The 20119-nt window shown below is 34.9% G+C and overlaps 3 protein-coding genes across 3 annotated transcripts; all 3 read right to left on the reverse strand.

Moving 5' to 3' along the window:
• Window positions 1-4509: 4509 nt before the first annotated feature.
• Window positions 4510-6225, reverse strand: LOC132164019 (F-box/kelch-repeat protein At1g15670). The gene has a single exon (XM_059574427.2). The coding sequence runs from the start codon at window positions 6170-6172 to the stop codon at window positions 4916-4918; it is 1257 nt and encodes a 418-aa protein (XP_059430410.2). The 5' UTR covers window positions 6173-6225; the 3' UTR covers window positions 4510-4915.
• Window positions 6226-11064: 4839 nt separating this feature from the next.
• Window positions 11065-12766, reverse strand: LOC132164063 (putative polyamine transporter At3g13620). Its single transcript, XM_059574471.2, has one exon. It carries the CDS (start codon window positions 12697-12699, stop codon window positions 11284-11286), a length of 1416 nt encoding a protein of 471 aa, XP_059430454.1. The 5' UTR covers window positions 12700-12766; the 3' UTR covers window positions 11065-11283.
• A 4523-nt stretch (window positions 12767-17289) lies between these two features.
• Window positions 17290-19430, reverse strand: LOC132164060 (putative polyamine transporter At3g13620). Its single transcript, XM_059574467.2, has 2 exons — window positions 18822-19430; window positions 17290-18561 (listed from the first exon to the last, which is right to left on the reverse strand). Exons 1-2 carry the CDS (start codon window positions 19289-19291, stop codon window positions 17586-17588), a joined length of 1446 nt encoding a protein of 481 aa, XP_059430450.2. The 5' UTR covers window positions 19292-19430; the 3' UTR covers window positions 17290-17585.
• Window positions 19431-20119: the final 689 nt, after the last annotated feature.

A 20119-nucleotide genomic window follows, 5' to 3' on the forward strand; every position in this document is an offset into this window, starting at 1 on the left:
TTTAGAAAGTAAAAAGGTTCATTCCTAGCAAGAATGGAGTTAGACAATCATTGCTGTAAATTATTAAGAATTGAATGCTACATCAATCCATATCCCTCACATACATTCAACAAAGGGATGAAATCATACACGATGAAGAAGAGGTTAGATCCTTTTCATCTGGTCAAGAACAATTTTTCTTTTTCTCTTTTCTCTTCCTTTTTTATTTTTATTTTTTATTTTTTTATTTTTTTTTCTTACAAGAGGGAAAAGAGATGGCCATCAGAAAGAGCATATGAATATTCACATTTTATCCTTATTAAAGATAATTGACTCATATTCACATTATGCCTCTAGCTATATAATTGTGTAAGTTGTAATTAAGTTATGGTTCAGTTAGTGGGTGCATGTCCCCAAGGGATAGCCCAATCGTCTGTGGACCACGCCTCATAAAGCGAAGATTACTAGTTCGATTTTTCTTACATCCTCCACTTCAAAAGAGGATCAACCATAGATTGAGATAACCACATATGGTGTTATATGTTAATGAGTATTGGATTCTCCCTTTGAGTATGAAACTACACTTTTCTTCTTTATTTTATGAGTAATACTAGAAACTAACCAGTGGAAGGCAAAGAAGTTGTAAACATTTCCTGTAACATAAGTTGCATTATGTCGACCGAAAAGAAAAGGCTTGACTTCTAAATCTTGTCTAATCAGCTCTTGATATGTAACACACTTAATCATACATGAATTATATTGATATGTTACGCCAGTAAATGGTGGTCCAGAACAGTTGGTTAGATGCTATCTAAAATTTAAATGTTGATGTGATTATTATTATTATGTTGTAGAAAAAAAAAAAAAAAAAAAAAAGGCTTGGCCATGTTGATGTTGGCTAAAACCCACTTTCCTGAATTCGATTAAAGCACTAGTCCTGTTCTAACCGTGTGTCAATCTTCTTTCTTTTTAATTCTTTTGGTGTTCTATTTGTTTGAGAGTGTTGTCAAAGGTATTGGAGCATTTACGATGGGTTGCTTAGAGTCACTAGTAGATGTAAGATGTGGCCCAAGCAATTAGGGGAAGAGGGGGAAGGACAATGTTGTTTACTTAAAATATCAAGGTACATACCCTGATAAATTCTCTATATTACAAGAAAAAGTGTAAAACATAAAAAAACAAAAACATATTCCCACAACTCTGATGCACAGATTTGATCATATCTCCACCCAACAGCCAGATCGAACAAAGCCAGAAAATTCACGGGGCACACTAATCCTCGCCAATCTACCATTTTTCTCATCTTTCTCCATTTCTACCATATACAACCCTTGTGGCGCACCTTGGCAGGCCGACCCTGTCACTAGTGTCCGCGCTCCCAACATAACCCCACAAGTCCCAATTCACCAATTTCCCATCTCTCCTCACCCCAACACATGATCTTGGACACTGACCCAGCTCCCAAACCCCATCCACCTGCCTCCACCCACCCAACCCGAATGCGTACACATTAGCGCTTCCTTCAAACACCCCTTGGCTCTCCGTGTCGTACCCGCTGACGACCCAAAACTTGTCTCCAATCACAGTTCCTTCGCCATTGCCGGCAAAAATAGAGGATGTTAATTAAGACTAGATAGGGATAATGGACACACACAAATAGAGGATGTTAATTAAGACTAGATAGGGATATTGGACACTCACACACACACATAGGTGTGTTTAATTGGCCTCCCAATTGCCAGTGGAAGTCTCTTATGATTACCCTTCGGAAGTATACATGTGTATGTAATGCAGCTAGCTATAAATCTAGCCAGCAACTAGCTATAAGAGTATTAATTTATCATCACCTCATGCTTGAGCCAATAAGCCTTCATTTTTGATTTTTCACCCAATTGGTTTACTCTTCAGCCTTATGTTTCAATTGGACATTGCTGTGTACAACTGACGACAACTCTTCAAAATTTTCTAAACGGAAATTTGTGTTCTTTTGTCTAATATTTATTTTTGATGAATATATAGTTGGCTACTATAATTCTCCATACATTACTTAAGATTTGAACCAATTATTGGGATTCCAATGCAATATTTAGTATTGTTGACCACCAAAATTGGATATGGTATTCTATATTGTTCGCACTCCTCTGTTTATAGTAAAACAGAGGAATATGTGCACAAATTTTCTTGGAAATGATCATATTTCTCTTATAATAAAGTCAATATTGTGCTTAGTTCATAACTCATAGTTACTTAGAAGAAGGGCAACGATTTTACTTGTTCCTGGTCGCCATGGCCCAAGCTCATTGATGATTCTCCTACATCCACTTAGAGCATTCACAGTAAGCTCAACAAAATAGGTTTTGGTTATTTTGTTGAGCCTAAACTGCTAAAAACCTTCCCCATCTGGCTGGCTAAAATGGCCCAGCAGATGTTGAGGCGCTACAGTAGTCAGCAAGTTTGCTTAGTACTGTAGCCTCAACAAGCTAAATATATATATATTAAACAATTAGCCCCTCCATATCTCATCAAATGGTACAATACTTTTCTCTTTCTTTCCAGCATATGCTACACGGTTGGATGAATGCTCTACGGTTGGATGCTAAGAAGGAAAAAAAGAATAAAGAAAGAAAGAATAAAAAAAGCAATGGGAAAATAATATTTAAATGATAGGTAAAGAATATTTAAATGAGATAATAAAAGTGATAATTTAAAATGCTGAGTCGGATGTGAGTACTTAAAAAAATTGAATAGTTAAAATAGATAATGGTTATCTTTTTGGCTAAATTTAGTCAAAAAGTTGCTGAATCGGATGTGAATGCTCTTACTTGCCTAATTGTTAATGTACTTCCCCCGCTTTTAGTTAAGATTAATCCTTATAGGCTGATTTAAGATATAACCCATCAATTTTTCTTCCAAAAATAAATAACTTATCCACAAAGTATTCTTAATAGGTACTTGTAATTCTTCTAACTCTCTCATTCATCTCGTCTAACTTTGTTTTAAATCTACCACATGATATATATATCTACATGTGAGTCTTATAAATTTAATGGAAGATTTGAAAAACAATATTAATGGAGTTTGATAGAAAATGGACAGGAAAAAAAAAATCGCATTTCTCTTCTTAAAATTACAAAAACAGTTTTTTACCTTTTTTCATAAATAATTTTTTCAAACCAAACACAAAAAGCACTCCCTAAAATGCTTTAACAGACAAAGTTTTTTCTTTTTTTTTTCAAACAAATTTATGTTGCACTACATTCTTAGACTATACATCTTTTGTGGGACAAAATTACCTATTGAAAAAATTCTCTTTAAAAGTAACCTATGTCCTTCAAATATGAAATAGTTTGAATTAAAAAATTGAAAGAAACTTGTGTCCTTTTGTAGTGGTGGACATTCAGGAAGCTAAGTAGGCTTTGGTTGAGTTAAGATGATGCACGGCACACGAGGAGTCCTTCGGATAGATATGATTTGGTTGAAAATTAATGGGAATTTGTTTGCATCAAGGGCTTGGAAACTTCCTCTAGGGGTTCTTCTAGGATGACCCACGTACAGGTTGACTTGAATATCCCAAAAGAAGGTTAATTTTGATGCCTTGATGGGTTAATAACAACAAAAAGTTCTTTAAAAGTCCAAAGCTTGTCTCTAGTTTAATAACACTTGAGAAAACATTCAATCTCAATACAAATAATGAATATATGATCTGTCAAAGATAATATTTATATCGCATTAAGGCTACGTCTCATACAATGTGGATTGTGCATGCATTTTGGGGTGACTATAATTTGCACTAAACAGCCTTACCTACTATAATTCCAAATTTTGGTGGCTTTAATTATTGGATACCAGTTTTTGCATTCCCTACATATTTTACTTGTATTTTTTTTTTTTTTTTCCTTTATTGGAGTCTTAGTAGGAGTATTATAACTTTTACTACAAGTCATTTCCAAACCAACGTGATAGATCGTTGCACTACGGCTTCCATTTCGTCATTGTTGCCCTCAAACCTATATTGACAATGTCAATCACTTCATCTCCTCCTCCTCCTCCATGTTTGGGCATGGATTTCAACATGGATATGTGTCTTTAGGGCTGATGTCTACTGATGTTTGTATTATTTTGTATTAGAATTAGCCACTACATCGTGTATGAGATTGAACGCAATTTGTTAAGTATGAGATTAAATGGGTTGCTGCTTTATGGTTGAGTCAGGAGGGGGCGACTTGTAAGTCATATTAAAATGTTTTAGTGAGGCTGTCAAAAAAGAAATGATTATCATTGGATCAATGTCAATAAAGTGGATTGTAGTGGACTTCGGCTAATCTTAACTTTTTTGGGCTCCGATTTTTAAGAATAAGTTCTACCCAAAGATTAAATTATTCTTTCAAAGTTCAAACTCAAGTTTGGAAATAAAGTTAATTAGAAAAAAATAAAGTTTGGAAATAAAGTTCTTTGATTATTTTGATTAATATTAAGCAGTCTTTATATAGAACTAAAGATAGATTTAATCCTAAAGTACTGATAATAAAATTAATCTAAAATAAGACATAATTTCCATGTAATAGAAGTTATAGAACCTCTACCTTATTCCCACGTTATTTCCGGAAGAGAAGAGGATTTACCTTGATCATCTGCATTAATTTAATAATGCTTAGTGGAGTGCAATTAAACATATTTTGGGAGTGCTGAGGAAGATGCCTTCGAGTTCTTTCTTCAAATAATTCGCAGCCCCTCAATGTTCTGTCTCTGAGTTTCTAGTAGATGTAAGATGCATGTATCATGTGGCCCAAGCAATTAGGGGAAGAGGGGGAAGGACGTTGTTGTTCACTTAATATCAACATACATACCCTTCTAAATTCTCTATATTACAAGAAAAAGTGTAAAACATAAAAAAAAAACAAAAACATATTCCCACAACTCTGATACACAGATTTGATCATATCTCCACCCAACAGCCAGATCGAACAAAGCCAGAAAATTCACGGGGCACACTAATCCTCGCCAATTTACCATTTTTCTCATCTTTCTCCATTTCTACCATATACAACCCTTGTGGCGCACCTTGGCAGGCCGACCCTGTCACTAGTGTCCGCGCTCCCAACATAACCCCACAAGTACCAACTCGGACCGCCGAGTCCGACTCAGCCCAACTCACCAATTTCCCATCTCTCCTCACCCCAACACATGATCTTGGACACTGACCCGGCTCCCAAACCCCATCCACCCGCCTCCACCCACCCAACCCGAATGCGTACACGTCAGCACTTCCTTCAAACACCCCTTGGCTCTCCGTGTCGTACCCGCTGACGACCCAAAACTCGTCCCCAATCACAGTTCCTTCGCACTCATCTCGCTCCTGACTCAGTTGAGTCAACTCATTCCACTCGTCGCGCCTCAAATCGTAAACCCACGCCGATCTCGAAGCGTTCTTGTACTCGTCATGCCCGCCCGCTACGCAGACTCGGCCCTCATAAGCGCCGGTCGCGAAGAACGAGCGCTTTGCAGGCATGTCCGCGCCTTGTCGCCACTGATTCGTCGTGAAATCGTACACAAAAACGTCGGTGACCGGGTTGTAACTCACAGGGTCCCAGCCACCCATCACAACCAGTTTGCCTTCACAGCTTGCCAGTTGGCAAAACTGAGGCAGCCCATCTGGGTATTTGGGAACCGGGTCGAGTCGCTCCCAAGTCCCTGTACCCACTGGATCAAATACGGTGATCCCATAACTCGGTGGGTTACCTCGTTTTCGCTCAGTGGAAGACTCGTTTGCACCAGGAAGAGCTTGCACCAAGCAAGCGACTTTGTGGGTATGCCCAGATTTCTTTCTATGGTGATAAAACTCCTTACTTTGTAGCAGCTCGTTCCATCGCCGGCAGACTCGGGATGCGTTTCCATGAGCCGTGTAAGGCACCCGAGTCAAGCAATCAAGGCCGATCTCTTCAGGCAAACCTGGTACCAACTCAGTGGACTCATAACTTCCCATTTGCAATTGCAGGGCCATGGAAGCTTGGAACGCTTCGGTGTGGCTTTTATACAAACAGTTGGATAACAGAAATTCTAACAGACATGCAATGGTGACGTGGCCGTACAGTGTGGGAGAAATATCCTCTGCCATATCCGATAGCTGTCTGTCATCGTCAAGACTCAAGATCCAAAATGTTCGCTCCAAAAAAAAAAACTTAACGATCCACATTTATAGTCGTTCCCTACAATAAAATTTGTATGGATTTAGAAAATAGAAAATAGAAAATTGCAATCCTGATAGGTATTGCAAGGGATTCGGATGCTACCCATATAACTATGATTTTTTTTATTACTTTTTTTATAAAAAAATTATTTATTATTTTAGATTAAATAATTGATATTTATTGCCTTAATATATAATGAATTAAGTAATATCTAATAGCATGTGCCTCTTGCTGTTCTTGCTGTTAGGAAAATGCTTGGACCCTACACTTTTATAATAACTTCACATAGCATTTCATATTTTATAAAAATTAAATGTAAGGTGGTTTGCAACTTAGTAGTTCAAATTTTAATGGCCAATATGATAAATGTTGCATGAATTATCATATCAATATGTAAATATAGTAAATACCTTATAGACGGTCACTTACTTACTAGTATAAATTTTAAGGGATGACGTGTTAAGTTTCACAGGAACTATCACATTAATTTATAATAAAAAAGTAATACCCATCACTCATTTACTGTATATGTCCACGGGCCGAAAAGGGTAAAAGATTTTGGTTTTATCGTATTATCAAAGAATTTTAATCATACATAAATGATAGAAGTCTTTTTTTTTTTTTTTTTGTAAACAATGATAGAAGTCTTGAAAACTTAAAAAAAGAAAAGGGATATGATATTTTCATAATCCTTGGTAAAATTCCCAAGTTAAAGTTATTAAATACAAAAAATAAAATAAAATAAATAATAATAATAATAATAATAATAAAATAAATAATTTCTTTGATATTATGAATGATTAGTTAATAGTCACAAAGAGAGATTGTTTTGTTTTTCGTAAGTCGGTCCACGTTTTTAATTTTATGGTATTACCATAAAATTCTATTTGAAAAATTCTAACTAAAATAAATTTAAATGAATAGTTTTGATTGAATGATTTAGGCTTTATTTATTCCCTAATTTAGGGCAAAAAAGCCCATAAAATAAAGTAATGATATAAATAAGACTAAAATCTTCCTAAAATTATCACATTTAAAATAATTCTAAAAAAACTCGACTCTATAAGAATTCTACTCCTACTTATACATTCCTTCATAAAACAAACAAACAAATAATTAAAAAAAAAAGATGTCCCCAAAAAGAAATAACAGGCTGCTAAAGGAGTGGGTCCCTTTTGCATAGGTGGTTGTTTGTGATTTCTAATTGTCCTAAGCTATCAGGATGAACAGGGGTGGCCACTTGATGGGTGATTGGACATGGGTGTTAATGCCGAGGTGGCTAAGGATCCTTATCTTGGGGGGTCCTCCAATCCATGAGGATGAGGTTGAGTTTAGAAAGTAATCTACGGAAGTTAATGGCCCCTTAAACACGATTCCCTCTGAAAAGCTCTTCCAATGGGAGACTCCCTCCTCCCCACTTCACTACTAAACCTCCTTCTTTAATGGACTACTAAAAAAATATATGTTTTTCACATACTTAAAAAATACATGACAGTTTTATAAATTAGGTTAGAAAAAATTCCTTCAACTTCAAATAAATCTTTGTCCGGTTGAGAATATGTTAGAAACATTGAGGTGAAGATATAAAACAAAATTATCCCATTTCATGTGTAAGAGGTGAAGATAATTAGAAGATATGTTTATAGGATAATCCAAATCAGAATATAATCATACAACTATGTTTACTAAATATCCATTAAAGCAATTTGGAAGTCAATCTTTCATAGCGTGGAGAGGCAGCCTTCCATTTATCATAACTTAATTGATAAAAAATTTGTTTACACATTACATTTTTATTTTATTTTGTATTGAATTGGTTGTTTACACATTACTTGTTTCATACTTTACCCTCATTATTATAAATAATTTGTTCTCTCAACTCTTATTTCCATACTTATATATAAAATAAAATAAAATAAAAACTCGTATTTTCACAAGATAAGAAAGAAAAGCTATAAAGGAGGAGATATTTTCCATTGTCGTGCCAAATAGATAAGCACAAGGAAGAATAAATGCAAAGCTAAAAAGGAGGTGATCTTTTTCATTGGCGGCCCTTATCGTCCCCCCTTAGATTTTTCTTTTTTAATACTTAATTAACAATACCACACAAGTATGGTATATAACATTTTTTTCTTTATATATATATATATATCACATTTTTATTCTATTTTAATCTTATCTTTCTAATTAATGTGGCGTTGGCAGTACTACATCAGTAAAGTAAGATAAAAATGTAGTGTATAACAAAGGTTTAATTAACCTTTAAGTTTTTATTATTATTTTTTTAACAAAAGTGGTTAGAATAATTACCTCAGTATTGTGAGATAAAAATATAATTTTTAGCATTACAATATCCTATTACCAATCATTCTTTGAATTTTCAAATTTTTTTTTTTTTTTTAAGCTGGTTTAATGATTGATTAGCAATACTATATCAGCAAATTCGGATAAAATGGTGTATGATTTGAGACTGTCTAATGTCTATTAGTCATCAAATAATCCAAATCATAATAATGACTAATTCAAATTGATTGACAGTACATGACTTGTCAACAATTCCTATCACCAATTTGCTACAACTTATGTACATTATTCAAACGTGATTTGTGCTGTCCCGACAACTAATCTATGCTAGCCGAAAGAAACAATAGATGCTGTCTAAACTAGGCTTTTGAAATGTTGATGTGATGATTATTATGTTCTAGAACAAAAAGAAAAAATACATGGCCAAGGACAGATAAGCCATGTGTTGATGTTATTGTTTGTTAAAGCCACTTTTTAATTCTTTTGGTTTTTGTGTGTACCAACTGGTTGGCATATTTGCTGGGGAGTGTTGTCAAAGGCATTAGAGCATTTACAATGGGCTTGTTAGCCTCTCTTGTAGATGATGCCATGTGGGTAAAACATTTATTTGAAAACATGATATTTAAGAAAAAAAATAAATTTATTGAGAAATAATATTTAAAAAAAAGTAGTGAAAGAAGATAGTTAAAATAGAGAGCGGAAAGTAGGTGCTTTGAAAAAAAAATGGGTAGCTTTAAATTATATATATATATATATATATATATATATATATATATATATAATAACAAAAATAGAGAAAAAAACTTGTTGATCCATATGTAAATGCACTTATAGCTTTTATTATAAGTTTCTTGCAAACTAACGGAATAGTTTATGTAGCACTTATCATGTCAAGTACTAAACAAATAAATTTACTTAATACGGCAATCATGTTAACCATGTGACACTTAATACGTATCACGTCAACTATTACAATTTGATAAACAAATTTAATTGTTTAATAACACATGAAGACGTCGGTCTATAAAAATAAAAAATTGAAATTCCCTGGACGTTTTCTGTTTTCCTATATGTTTGGAGATGACTTTTAGAGTGACCAATAAACAAATTACAAAATGAAAATCACATCTTTACAGGCCAGGCCGAGCAGTAGTTAAAACTTAAAAGGTATGGATCATCAGATCATGTCAGCCCAAGCCTGATGGATATAAAATCAAGTTACCCCAGCCCATTAGAATGGACTTACATGTTTAAGGCCGGCCCCATTGCTTGATTTAAAAAAAAAAAATAAATAAAAACAAAAAATGAGCTTTTAAAACGATTCTGGGAAGTGGGTTTGAACTATGAAAACCCTGTTTGACCTGTGTGAATTGACAGCCTGATGATCAAGCTTTGTGTTGGCAAAGTGGGTTTATTCCACTTTGATATGGATCTCATCATGAGACCGGATGCATGTGTTATGGGTCCAGAGGGACTTGAAAATTGATTGTCACCCTATTACTTTAGTTATTTAACAATCTTAATTAAAGTTTGTATCTAATAATTTGTACTGTTTTATATATATATATATATATGTCTTACCCATAATGTGATTGAAGGTTGCCTTGTATCCTACTATAACTTGATATATGCATTGGCAGCACCTCAGTAGACATGTAGACATCATTAAAACCAAGTGTTGAAGGATATTTCATCGTGCAGGTAGGGCTGATGACACCATGAACCTTGGAGGCAATCACCATTGCTTTTTAAAAATTGTTCATTAGCTAAAATTGTTCATTAAAAACGCATGCCGCCAACAAATGCCAGCAATATTCTCAGTAATGTTTTATTCATAGCATGATGATGGTGATTTGTATGTTATATACCCAGCTCTGTGGATTACAGCAAACTTCCTTGTGAAGGAGCCCAAATTAGCAAGGAGACACCTGGTTCTGCTGCAATTGATATCAGCCATTCACCAGCTTTCTACTAGGAGATCAACACACATTTATTTGGTTCTAAAAATGTTTTTCTTTTTCTTTTTATTTTGGCCTGGGGTGGAACTTTCTATAGTGTTTTTTATTTTATTTTATTTTATTTTGACTTAGAGAGAACATAGCATGGGCTATAAGGCAAAAAAAGATGGGGTTTTCATCAAGGATATATTTTACTGTTAATATTTTGTTTTATTGCATTTAAAACAAGTCTAATCTAAATTATGAATGGAAAAGATCTTGTTTAGGTAAAAAACTGAGCATGGGCTCAAGGCATGCTACCTATAAAAAAGGATGCAAAGATGGGAAATGTTGGGCATCAGCAGTCTCATGCCCATCATGTTCAGCAATTTTGGCAGTCTCAATTTCTTTGAATGTGAGAGTATGGACGATTAGTTTAAGCCTAATCACACACGCTAAGCAATGGGCTTAAATCTGATAAAAGTCTAGGCTCTACTAATAACAAGTCTGTTTAGACAACAATTGATGCAAAACCAGCTTGCCTTCATTGGTGTTATTCAGTTATCCTAAAAAGATAAGATGATAGATAAGACTGACAACCCATTTCACCAACGAGGCTGTCGGGCTGATGTCCTGAAAAAAATACTTCCACAAAAGTAACTAATGACAAGTTGTGGTAACTAATGAAACCAACTTGTCAAGTATATTGTGCAAAATGTCTTTTGTAATTCTCTTGTTTTACAATAACTAATATCTTGCATCCATCTCATTCGCAGAGCTATGTATCTACACACCACTTTCTTGTACAAGATTCTGGTAAAAAAGGGAAAGAATAGAATCTGCAGAAGATGAAGCAAGACCCTGTACTTATGTACCTACTCCAAACCCTGATCTTCTAATTTTTCTCCAGCATTATTGAACTCAAGCCACCTCTTGGAATTGCAAAAATTCATGAAAAAGTACCAAGCAATCCCACCTAGTGTCAGAAGAGCACTTACCAAAAAGACAGTTTTAGTAGCCACTGCCATTACATAGACCAAAAACCCAGATGGAATCAAGCACATAACCAGCAGCCCTGGCAAACTCATTGGAACTTTGAAGGGCCTCTTCGCTGCCGGCAACTTCTTCCTCAACCAAAGGAAAGATGCAAATTCCAATAGCATCCCCAAACTGTACAAGAAATTAACTGAAGATATAATGTTTACAAAACTCATGTAAGAAACTGCAAGCGTTATCACTGTTGAAAGCAAAATTCCCACCCAAGGTGTGCCAAACCATGTAGACCTTACCCCGAAAAGTCGGGGCAAAACTCCTAAATCTGCCATTCCAAGAAGTTGGTATGCACAACTGCTCAATTGGGCTTCATACAGTCCAATAACTGATAAAATTGCACCAATTTCAATACATACTTTCAACCATTTCCCAGCAATTATTTCTGCAGCATCTGCAAAATACCCATCAACCCAATCTTCTTGATGCAGAGGTATGGCCCCAGTTGCAGCCAGGAGAGGAATCAAGTAAGCCAAACAAGTGAACAACCCAGCAGAAAGCAATGCCTTTGGGAAGGTTTTCTGGGGTTGTTCCACTTCACCAGCTAAAGTACTAGCATTGTCCCAAAAATTCAAGTTCCAAAAGAGGGTATTGAAAAACAATGTCCAATCTTTTCCCACACCCACCTCACCCAAACTGATCCATCTACTAGGCTCAATTTTAGGAATTGCGACCAAAGACATCACAATAAATGGCAGAAGTGAAACAATTCCTAGAGCTACTGCAGTGTACCCTACTATAGTCAGACCAGTATAGTTCAAAAAAGACAGCACCAAAGTTGAAACAAATATAGCAAAGTAGCGAGGCAGGCCTGAAGAGAAAATAGGCAATACCAGCTTGAGATAATCTATGCAGAGAACTGGGTATGAGGCCAAGTTTATGACCCCACTGAGGAACTTCCAGGAACCCATCAAGGAGCCCCAGAAGGGGCCAAATGCCCGGTGGGCCCAGATGACGAAGCCGCCATTACCGGGGAAGGTGGTGGCGAGCTCGGCGGTGACGAGGGCCTCCGGGATGCTCCATATGAAGGGGAAGATGATGAAGCCAAGGATAGCAAAGAGAGGCCCGGCGGCCCCGACTGCAGATTCTTCGCCGTAGGGGCCACCGGCAACCTCAAAGTAGATCAGGAAAACAAGTGGGATTAGAGCTAGTTTTTTGGGGGTTTTCGTGGTGGTTGGAGGTGGCGATGGTTCTTGTTCAAGAAGGGGCTGGTTGTTCGGGGAGGCGTGGCTAGTTTCCATGGTGGGTGCTGGATCTTTTGGACTGAAATCTTGTTGGTCTGTTCTTTATGTCATTGGATTCCGGGGGGGCGGCTAAGTTCCGGGGGGGTGGGGGCTAAGTCCACCTGCATGATGAAAGTGACGGCACTCGAACGTTTTTTTTCTTCTTTTGTCAAGAATAACTAAAACACATGAGAAATGGTATTAAGCATTTTTAATTAGAGAATAATGTTTATAGAGACTTGACACAAATCAAGTTTTTTTTTTTTTTTTTTTTGTCTATCTCTTAACATTTGTTTTTTTAAAAAAATAAATAAATAAATAAATAAGTGGATCTGTGGATGTGACACATCAACAAAAATGATATGAGATAAATAGTTAAAATGCTAAGTAGCATTTCACATAATCTCTAAAGAGCAAAATCAAACTCAAAATCCAACTTAGCCATACAGATTTTACAAGGTTTTCTTACAAACTATAGCATATCTCTTTTACCATATTAGTCATTAAATTAACACAGTAGTCTATATGTCATCCACATCAGAAACATTATCCTCAAAATAAACCGATAGAGCGGTCTATCTATTACATGGTTGGTCGTGAGATTCATGACCAAGAGATCCCACGATCAGGTCGTGATAAAGAGATGAACGACCATTCTACAAGTCGTTTTGGGTGGTTCAGGTGGTTGTGCAAGCCATTCTTTCACTAAAAGATCAAATAGAAAAAGACAAGCATAATGTAGGACTTCAATTTTTTAATGAATGACATGATAGGGGCACATGAATTACCATAATAGTTTATAAGAAAAGGAAAAAAAAAAATACTAAAATATGTAGTAATCAATATACTTTCCTTGACAAAAGAGATTCACAACCATAAACTCAATATTTTTTGGCGCATGAGGAGGATTAGTAGCTTTCACGTGGAGTCCTGGGCGCATAAGAACGTGGAATTTGATGGATTTCACTTGTCACAATCTTTGTTTGGAGCATAATAATAATAATAATAATAGTAGTAAGATTATATGCATTTTATATTGGACCCAAGTAATGAAACCATTCTTCAGATCTGGTGAAATGGTATGGGCTCACATTTCAACGTCTTTCAATGTGAAGATGAGGTACTCCATACTTCAGTTTTCACTTTGACTCAAAATAATTGGTTGCATGGTAATTGTATTATTATATTATAGTTTAGAGTTATATGTTAAATACAACGTAAGTATCCCATAAAGTTAACATGACTGGATTTAGTAGTATTTCTACCAACTTGTATTAAAAAATAAAAAATAAAAAGCTTCAATAACTAATAGATTTTGTCATGTCAATTATGTGAGGTATTTGTAAGATAATTATATGGTATGTAGCATTAATCTATAGTTTATTAGTTTATTGATGCTTTTCTTTCTATTTCTTTTCCAAGTAGATGCTTCTCTTCCTAATGAAAAGCAAGTAATTGAATTCAATGTAGCTTTTGGACTTACTTGATCCAGCTTGGATTGATTAAAATGGATAGAATACTATTATTTGGGTAACGAGATTAATGGCCCGTTTGAGAGTGCGTTTTTAAAAAAATAATCTGCGTTTTTAAATCAAATCACAATTTTAGAGTGTTTGGGATTGCGATTTTAAAAACGCAAATTTTAAAATCGTGAAAAAATCTGCAATTTCTATAAGCTAACGAGGGGGTACTTATTTGAAAAAGTGCGAATTTAAACCAAAATCACGATTTCGCTTAAAACAATATTTGACACAATATTTACCTATTTGGCCATGAAACCGCAATTATATGCTAATGTTATCCAAACACTCAATTAATAATAATAAAAAAAAGGTACTCCTTAACTTGTTTTACCAAACACATGTGCGATTTTAAAAAGTAGCGATTTCAAAATCACAATTTTTAAAATAACACTTATTGAAATCGCACTCCCAAGCGCGCACTAAAGGTTATTATATATCATTTAAATAAAATATATTTGCACCTTTTTTTTTTTTTTTAAGTTCTTAACTTTGCTAAGCAATAAGAAGACACATTTTATTTTTAGTCCTCAATATCTCAAAACTAATTTGAGACGTATGGAATGACAGCTAAATCTACCAAACTTTCAAATTATATATATATATATATATATATGTGTGTGTTAATTTATTTTAAAATTTTAAGTTGATAAAAGATAAAAATATTTAATTAATATGATCTCCGAAACTTGCTTTTACTCATAAAAATAATTAGAGCTGAGTGTGTGCACATGGTAGCAATGTTTTTACGCACGTGACAAATAAATGTCGGTGAGATACAATATTATAACTTGTGTTTGGTCATCATCTTTGACCCTTTTCCCTTTTGGAATTGAAACTCTATAGTAAATTATTAATAATAATAATAATAATAATAATATACTTCTCTTTCTGTAATTTTCTCTGAAAAAGACGATGGGGACACACAGAAAAATACTGAATCATAATTTAAAAATTCAGCCATGCATGTGACAATTGAACATGTGCATTCAAAGAGTGAGGAAAATTATTAGATTAAGAAAAAAGAGTGAGGAAAAGAAAACAGTGAACAGTTTTCTCCCATCTTCTCAGCAATTTTTTTTAGTAAAATAATGATAGATATGGTGGCCGGAGAAGAAGATGAGGGATCAAGAGCTCCTACAATTTCTTAAATTTGCTGGGGTTATAAATTTTCAAATTCAATTTGTTTATTCAAAATGAAGAGCTTGGACCTAATTATGTAAGTAATAAATAAATAAATAAAATAAATTAAATTAAAATAAACTAATAAGTAGTATGTAGTCTGAATCCTTCAAGAAAATTGGTGAGTTAGGGTGACCACCTACTCATCCTTAAGGGAGTAGTTAGCTAATTAAGTGTGCGATTAGGGTAGACCGACCACTCTATTTCACCCATTTGAGAAAGTAACCGACAACCCAAAGGTGTTATTGGGATGAGCCGACCACTCATTCACTTTCAAAGGGGTGGTCATCCATCTAAAGATGTGGTTGGAATAGACTGACCGCCCTTTCTCACCCTTTGAGAAGGTGGCCGGCCACCCAAAGGTGTAATTGGGTTGGCCGACCAGTTCAACCCTTTATTTATTTGTTTTTTAAAGCTTATACAGCTCAATCCGAACCATTTTTTTTTAAATAACAACCTAAATCGTTGAACATGCAGCCTGCAATTTCAAGGAATTGCAAGTGATTTAAATACAAAGAGGAGGTGGATCACCTTTTCAGATGATATATTTTGTTAGAATTGTTTTGCAGGTAACTATTTTTTAAGCTAATAAAGTGATTTATTTTATGCCTCTTGCCGACATGATTTTGGGTGGAACCCCAACCAGAAGAGATTATTCTTTCTTAAATTGTCATATTCTACAAAACTTTTAATAAAAAATAAGTTTGTAGGCTGATTAATTTCACGTGATGTGAGAAGGGACTCAAGAGTCAAGAATTAAGCGAGAATTAAGGCTTAAGGAATCAAGAAAAGTTGGAAGGAAGGAGACAAAATGGAAAAATGATTCACCAATTATTGAACAAAATATCAAACCCTTCAAACAAAGACCAAGGAGATATTATGCTTATTTCAGATTTCTACTTTATTTACTTCTTAAGCATATTTAAATAATTAAATATATTCCTTTTCTCTTCACTAGCTTTCAATTTATGTGGTCAAGGATCCACTCAATGTGAGCAGAATCTCTACTTGTTTGTAAAAGAGGCTGACCACTAATTAATAAAATTAATAAGTCAATTTTTTTTGTTTAATTATTTAATTGGTGAAAACCCATTTATAATTGTATATTAAATTGATATATGCTCTTTAAAATATGTGATTCTCATATGAATGTATTTTTAAGGGAAAAATGTAGTTTATCTTCTGAAGTTTCAGAAATTTTTTAATTTTAACCTCAAAGTTCAAAAATTGGCAATCTATCCCCTTCAAGTTTTAAAAATTGGCAATTTAAACCCTCCTTTAATTTTTTTCGTCTAAATGGACGAAAATTTATGAAATTACATCATTACCTTCAGGCTTTTTTAAAAAAAAAATTCGTCCAATTTAACGAAAATTAGTAACGAAATGTTTAAATTGCCAATTTTTGAAACTTTAGGGGAGTAGATTGCCAATTTTTGAACTTTAAAATTAAAATTGAAAAACTCCTCAAACTTCAAGGGGTAAACTGTATTTTCTCCTATTTTTAATATAAACTAAAATTTGCTTGTGATTCTCAATTCACTTGATTTAAAAATAAATATCAATTTAATTACTTTTAATGTCGCGTTCTAAGTACGCTTTATGTCACATGAAGGTTGTATCCTGTTGACTTTAATATAGAAATCTCTAAAGATTTTTTTCTTTAACTATGATGCACGTCCAATAAATGTTTAATTAAGATTGCGTTCAAACTCTGTCATCCCAGAGCTTTTTTTTAAAAGGAATTTTCTCAGAGAAAATTCTTCTAATCTATGTTAAATTTTAATGCCTGTAATAATGGAATAGAATCTAAGAACCCCAATTAGAATTTTAGTTTAATTGTTCTTCTTATCGAGGAATAAAGTTAATTACAATTAGAATTTCAGAAAAAGTAGCAAACACCTTCAATTTGTAATTAATTAAACCACACAAAATCACATGCCATATCTTACAATTTCTACTTATTTTTTGGGTAGCACACACCCAATCTGCCCCCAAAAAGAAAGCAAATTAATTTCCTTACAATTGCTGCTGCTACAGGAGATGTTCTAATTTTCTGAGCTAGAGATTACGACAATTCAATTCACTCATGATGAGACTAATCTTTTCTGCATAACTAGAATCATTCAATTTTGGGTCTCCAATTGAAGCCCTACAAGCTTCAATCTTTCAAAAGGTCATGAATAAACCACCAACCACACTAGTCTATTGGCCATTTATTTCAACTCCAACTTCACCATCAACGTTGAACTTGAACAACTTCTTTGACTTGCAAAGTTTCATCAAGAAGTACCATCCAATCCCACCAGCAGTCATTACACCACTCACTAAATAGACTTTCTTGGTAGCAAGAACCATTATCAACACCAAAAACCCAGATGGTATCAAGCACATGATCACCAGCCCCGGCAGCCGCAGCGGAACCCGGTACGGCCGCTTCATAGTCGGCAGCTTCCTTCTCAGCCAAACAAATGAAGCAAATTCTAACAACATGCCCAAACTATACAAGAAATTGGCAGAGGATATAATGTCTGTGAAATTCATGTATGAAACCGCTAGTGAAATCACAGTTGATAACAAAATTCCAACCCAAGGCGTGTTGAACCACTTAGACCTTAGACCAAAAAACTTAGGCAAACATCCTATATCTGCCATTCCCAGAACTTGAAAAGCACTGCTGCTTAATTGGGCTTCAAACAGCCCAATTGCTGATAACACAGCACCAATCTCAAGAAAGATTTTCAACCATTTCCCAGCAATCAATTCTGCAGCTTGAGCCATAAACCCAGATTCCCATTCGTTTTGATCAACAGAAAGAGCCCCAGTGACAGCCAAAAGTGGAATCAAGTATGCCACGCAAGTGAAAATCACTGCAACAAAAAGAGCCCTTGGAAAAGTTTTCTGGGGCTTCTCAACTTCTCCAGCCAGAGTACTAACATTGTCCCAGAAATTCAAGTTCCAGAAAAGGGTGTTGAAGAACAAGTTCCAATCTTTCTCAACACCCTTCTGTCCCAAACTGATCCATCTATGCGGTCGAATCTTGGGGAGTGCAATCAGAGACATCAGTATAAATGGAGCAAGTGAAACAACAGCAAGCACCACAGCAGCATATCCAACAATAGTCAATCCAGTATAATTAAGAAACGAAAGGCCTATAGTTGATCCCAATATTGCAAAGTACCTGTTGTTACAATGAAAATTAAACCATTAATTATTTATTCATTTTTCTATTTACTCAAAGCTTTTAAAAAAAAGGTTTTGTTCAGGCTTGTTTGGGAAGACAATTCTTCCCAATTCTTCTCAACTTTTTTTTTAGTTGATTTGATATCACTAACTATGAACTCAACTCAAAATATTTCAACTTTATTTAAAATTTTATATTATAAATTAGAATAGAAAAAAAATCACAAGCTCAAACGAGTGGAGGTTATTTAAGATTACCTGGGCAGTCCAGACTCCAAAGCAGGGATTAATCGCTTCATGTAGTCTATGCAAAGAACAGGGAAGGCGGCAATGTTGATGACACCACTGAGCAACTTCCACGTGCCCATGAGGGAGCCACAGAAAGGACCAAACGCGCGCTCCGCCCATATAACAAACCCACCGTTCCCGGGAAATGAGGTGGAGAGCTCCGCCGTGATAAGCGCCTCCGGAATACTCCATATGAAGGGGAAGACGAAGAAGCCAATAATGGCCAAGAGGGGTCCGGCTGCTTTCACCGCAGGCTCCTCTCCGTACGGCCCACCGGCCACCTCGAAGTAGATCAGAAAGATGAGAGGAACGAGAGACAGCTTCTTCGGCGGTCCGGCGGTTGTTATAGTACTGTCAGTGGTTGTTGAGATGGGGAGTTCTTCCGGCATATTTGCCGGCGATTTTGAGGATGCTTTCATTGGCGGTTGCGCGTTGTACATGTGTATGGATTTTCCTTGCGCTGAGGAGGCTGACGGTTAGAGTCAGAGGTGGCGCTTCGTAACGGAAGTTGAGGCTTTTCTTTGAAGTTTGAAAGAGTAAAAGATACGGCCTGGCGATGAGATGAGATGAGATGAGATGAGCCAGCTGTTCTTGGGAGGCAATGCAATTTGGTGATCACTACTTATATACTCAAAAATAATTATTTTCAAAATAATTCTTTCTAAACCCAATAATTGTAAGGGAATTGTTCTTTGCGTAGGGTGCTTCTTTTTTCTTTTTTCTTTTTTTCATTATTAAATAATTTTTTTTATACTTTAATCATATCCTAATTCCTAAGCACGTGCTAGTCAAAATAGTCTGCAGCATGTTCCAAAATAAACCCGGGTTTATTTCGAGAAATGTTGGGGATATTAATTTTTTATCAAGAAATATTTACTAAATTGACGTGTAATTTATTTATTGTAAAAGAATAAAACAATTAATTAAGAGAAAGTAACGGGCACTAAGTACCCTTAGTATTTCTCGTCTATTTTATTCTATTTCTAAAAACTCAGTTACAACTTGTTAACATATGTTAGAGTGTGATTGGAGCTACGTTAAAATGCTGACTTTTCCTATATTTTTCTTTGTGGAAGGTATCCATTTTACTTGAATGATCATTTTGATCGGCGTTGACATAGAAGATGCTAATATTAGAGTATTTTAGTGTCGTTTCATAAGAACATACAAATCATCATTATATAATTCAATAGCTCCACTATGATATAAATATATATAAGTTTTTGTTTAAAATTATTCTTTTTAAGCACTTTACAAATGCTTAAAGC

This window comes from Corylus avellana, chromosome 8, assembly GCF_965113065.1.
Source record: "Corylus avellana chromosome 8, dhCorAvel1.hap1.2, whole genome shotgun sequence".
In the NCBI taxonomy this organism is placed as follows: domain Eukaryota; kingdom Viridiplantae; phylum Streptophyta; class Magnoliopsida; order Fagales; family Betulaceae; genus Corylus; species Corylus avellana.

Coding starts and splice junctions, on each gene's coding strand:
- LOC132164019 (XM_059574427.2), bottom strand. CDS start 6,172: ATGTGGATCGTTAAGTTTTTTTTTTTGGAGCGAACATTTTGGATCTTG.
- LOC132164063 (XM_059574471.2), bottom strand. CDS start 12,699: ATGGAAACTAGCCACGCCTCCCCGAACAACCAGCCCCTTCTTGAACAA.
- LOC132164060 (XM_059574467.2), bottom strand. CDS start 19,291: ATGTACAACGCGCAACCGCCAATGAAAGCATCCTCAAAATCGCCGGCA. Junction 18,562..18,821: donor TTGGAGTCTGGACTGCCCAG/GTAATCTTAAAT, acceptor TTGTAACAACAG/GTACTTTGCAATATTGGGAT.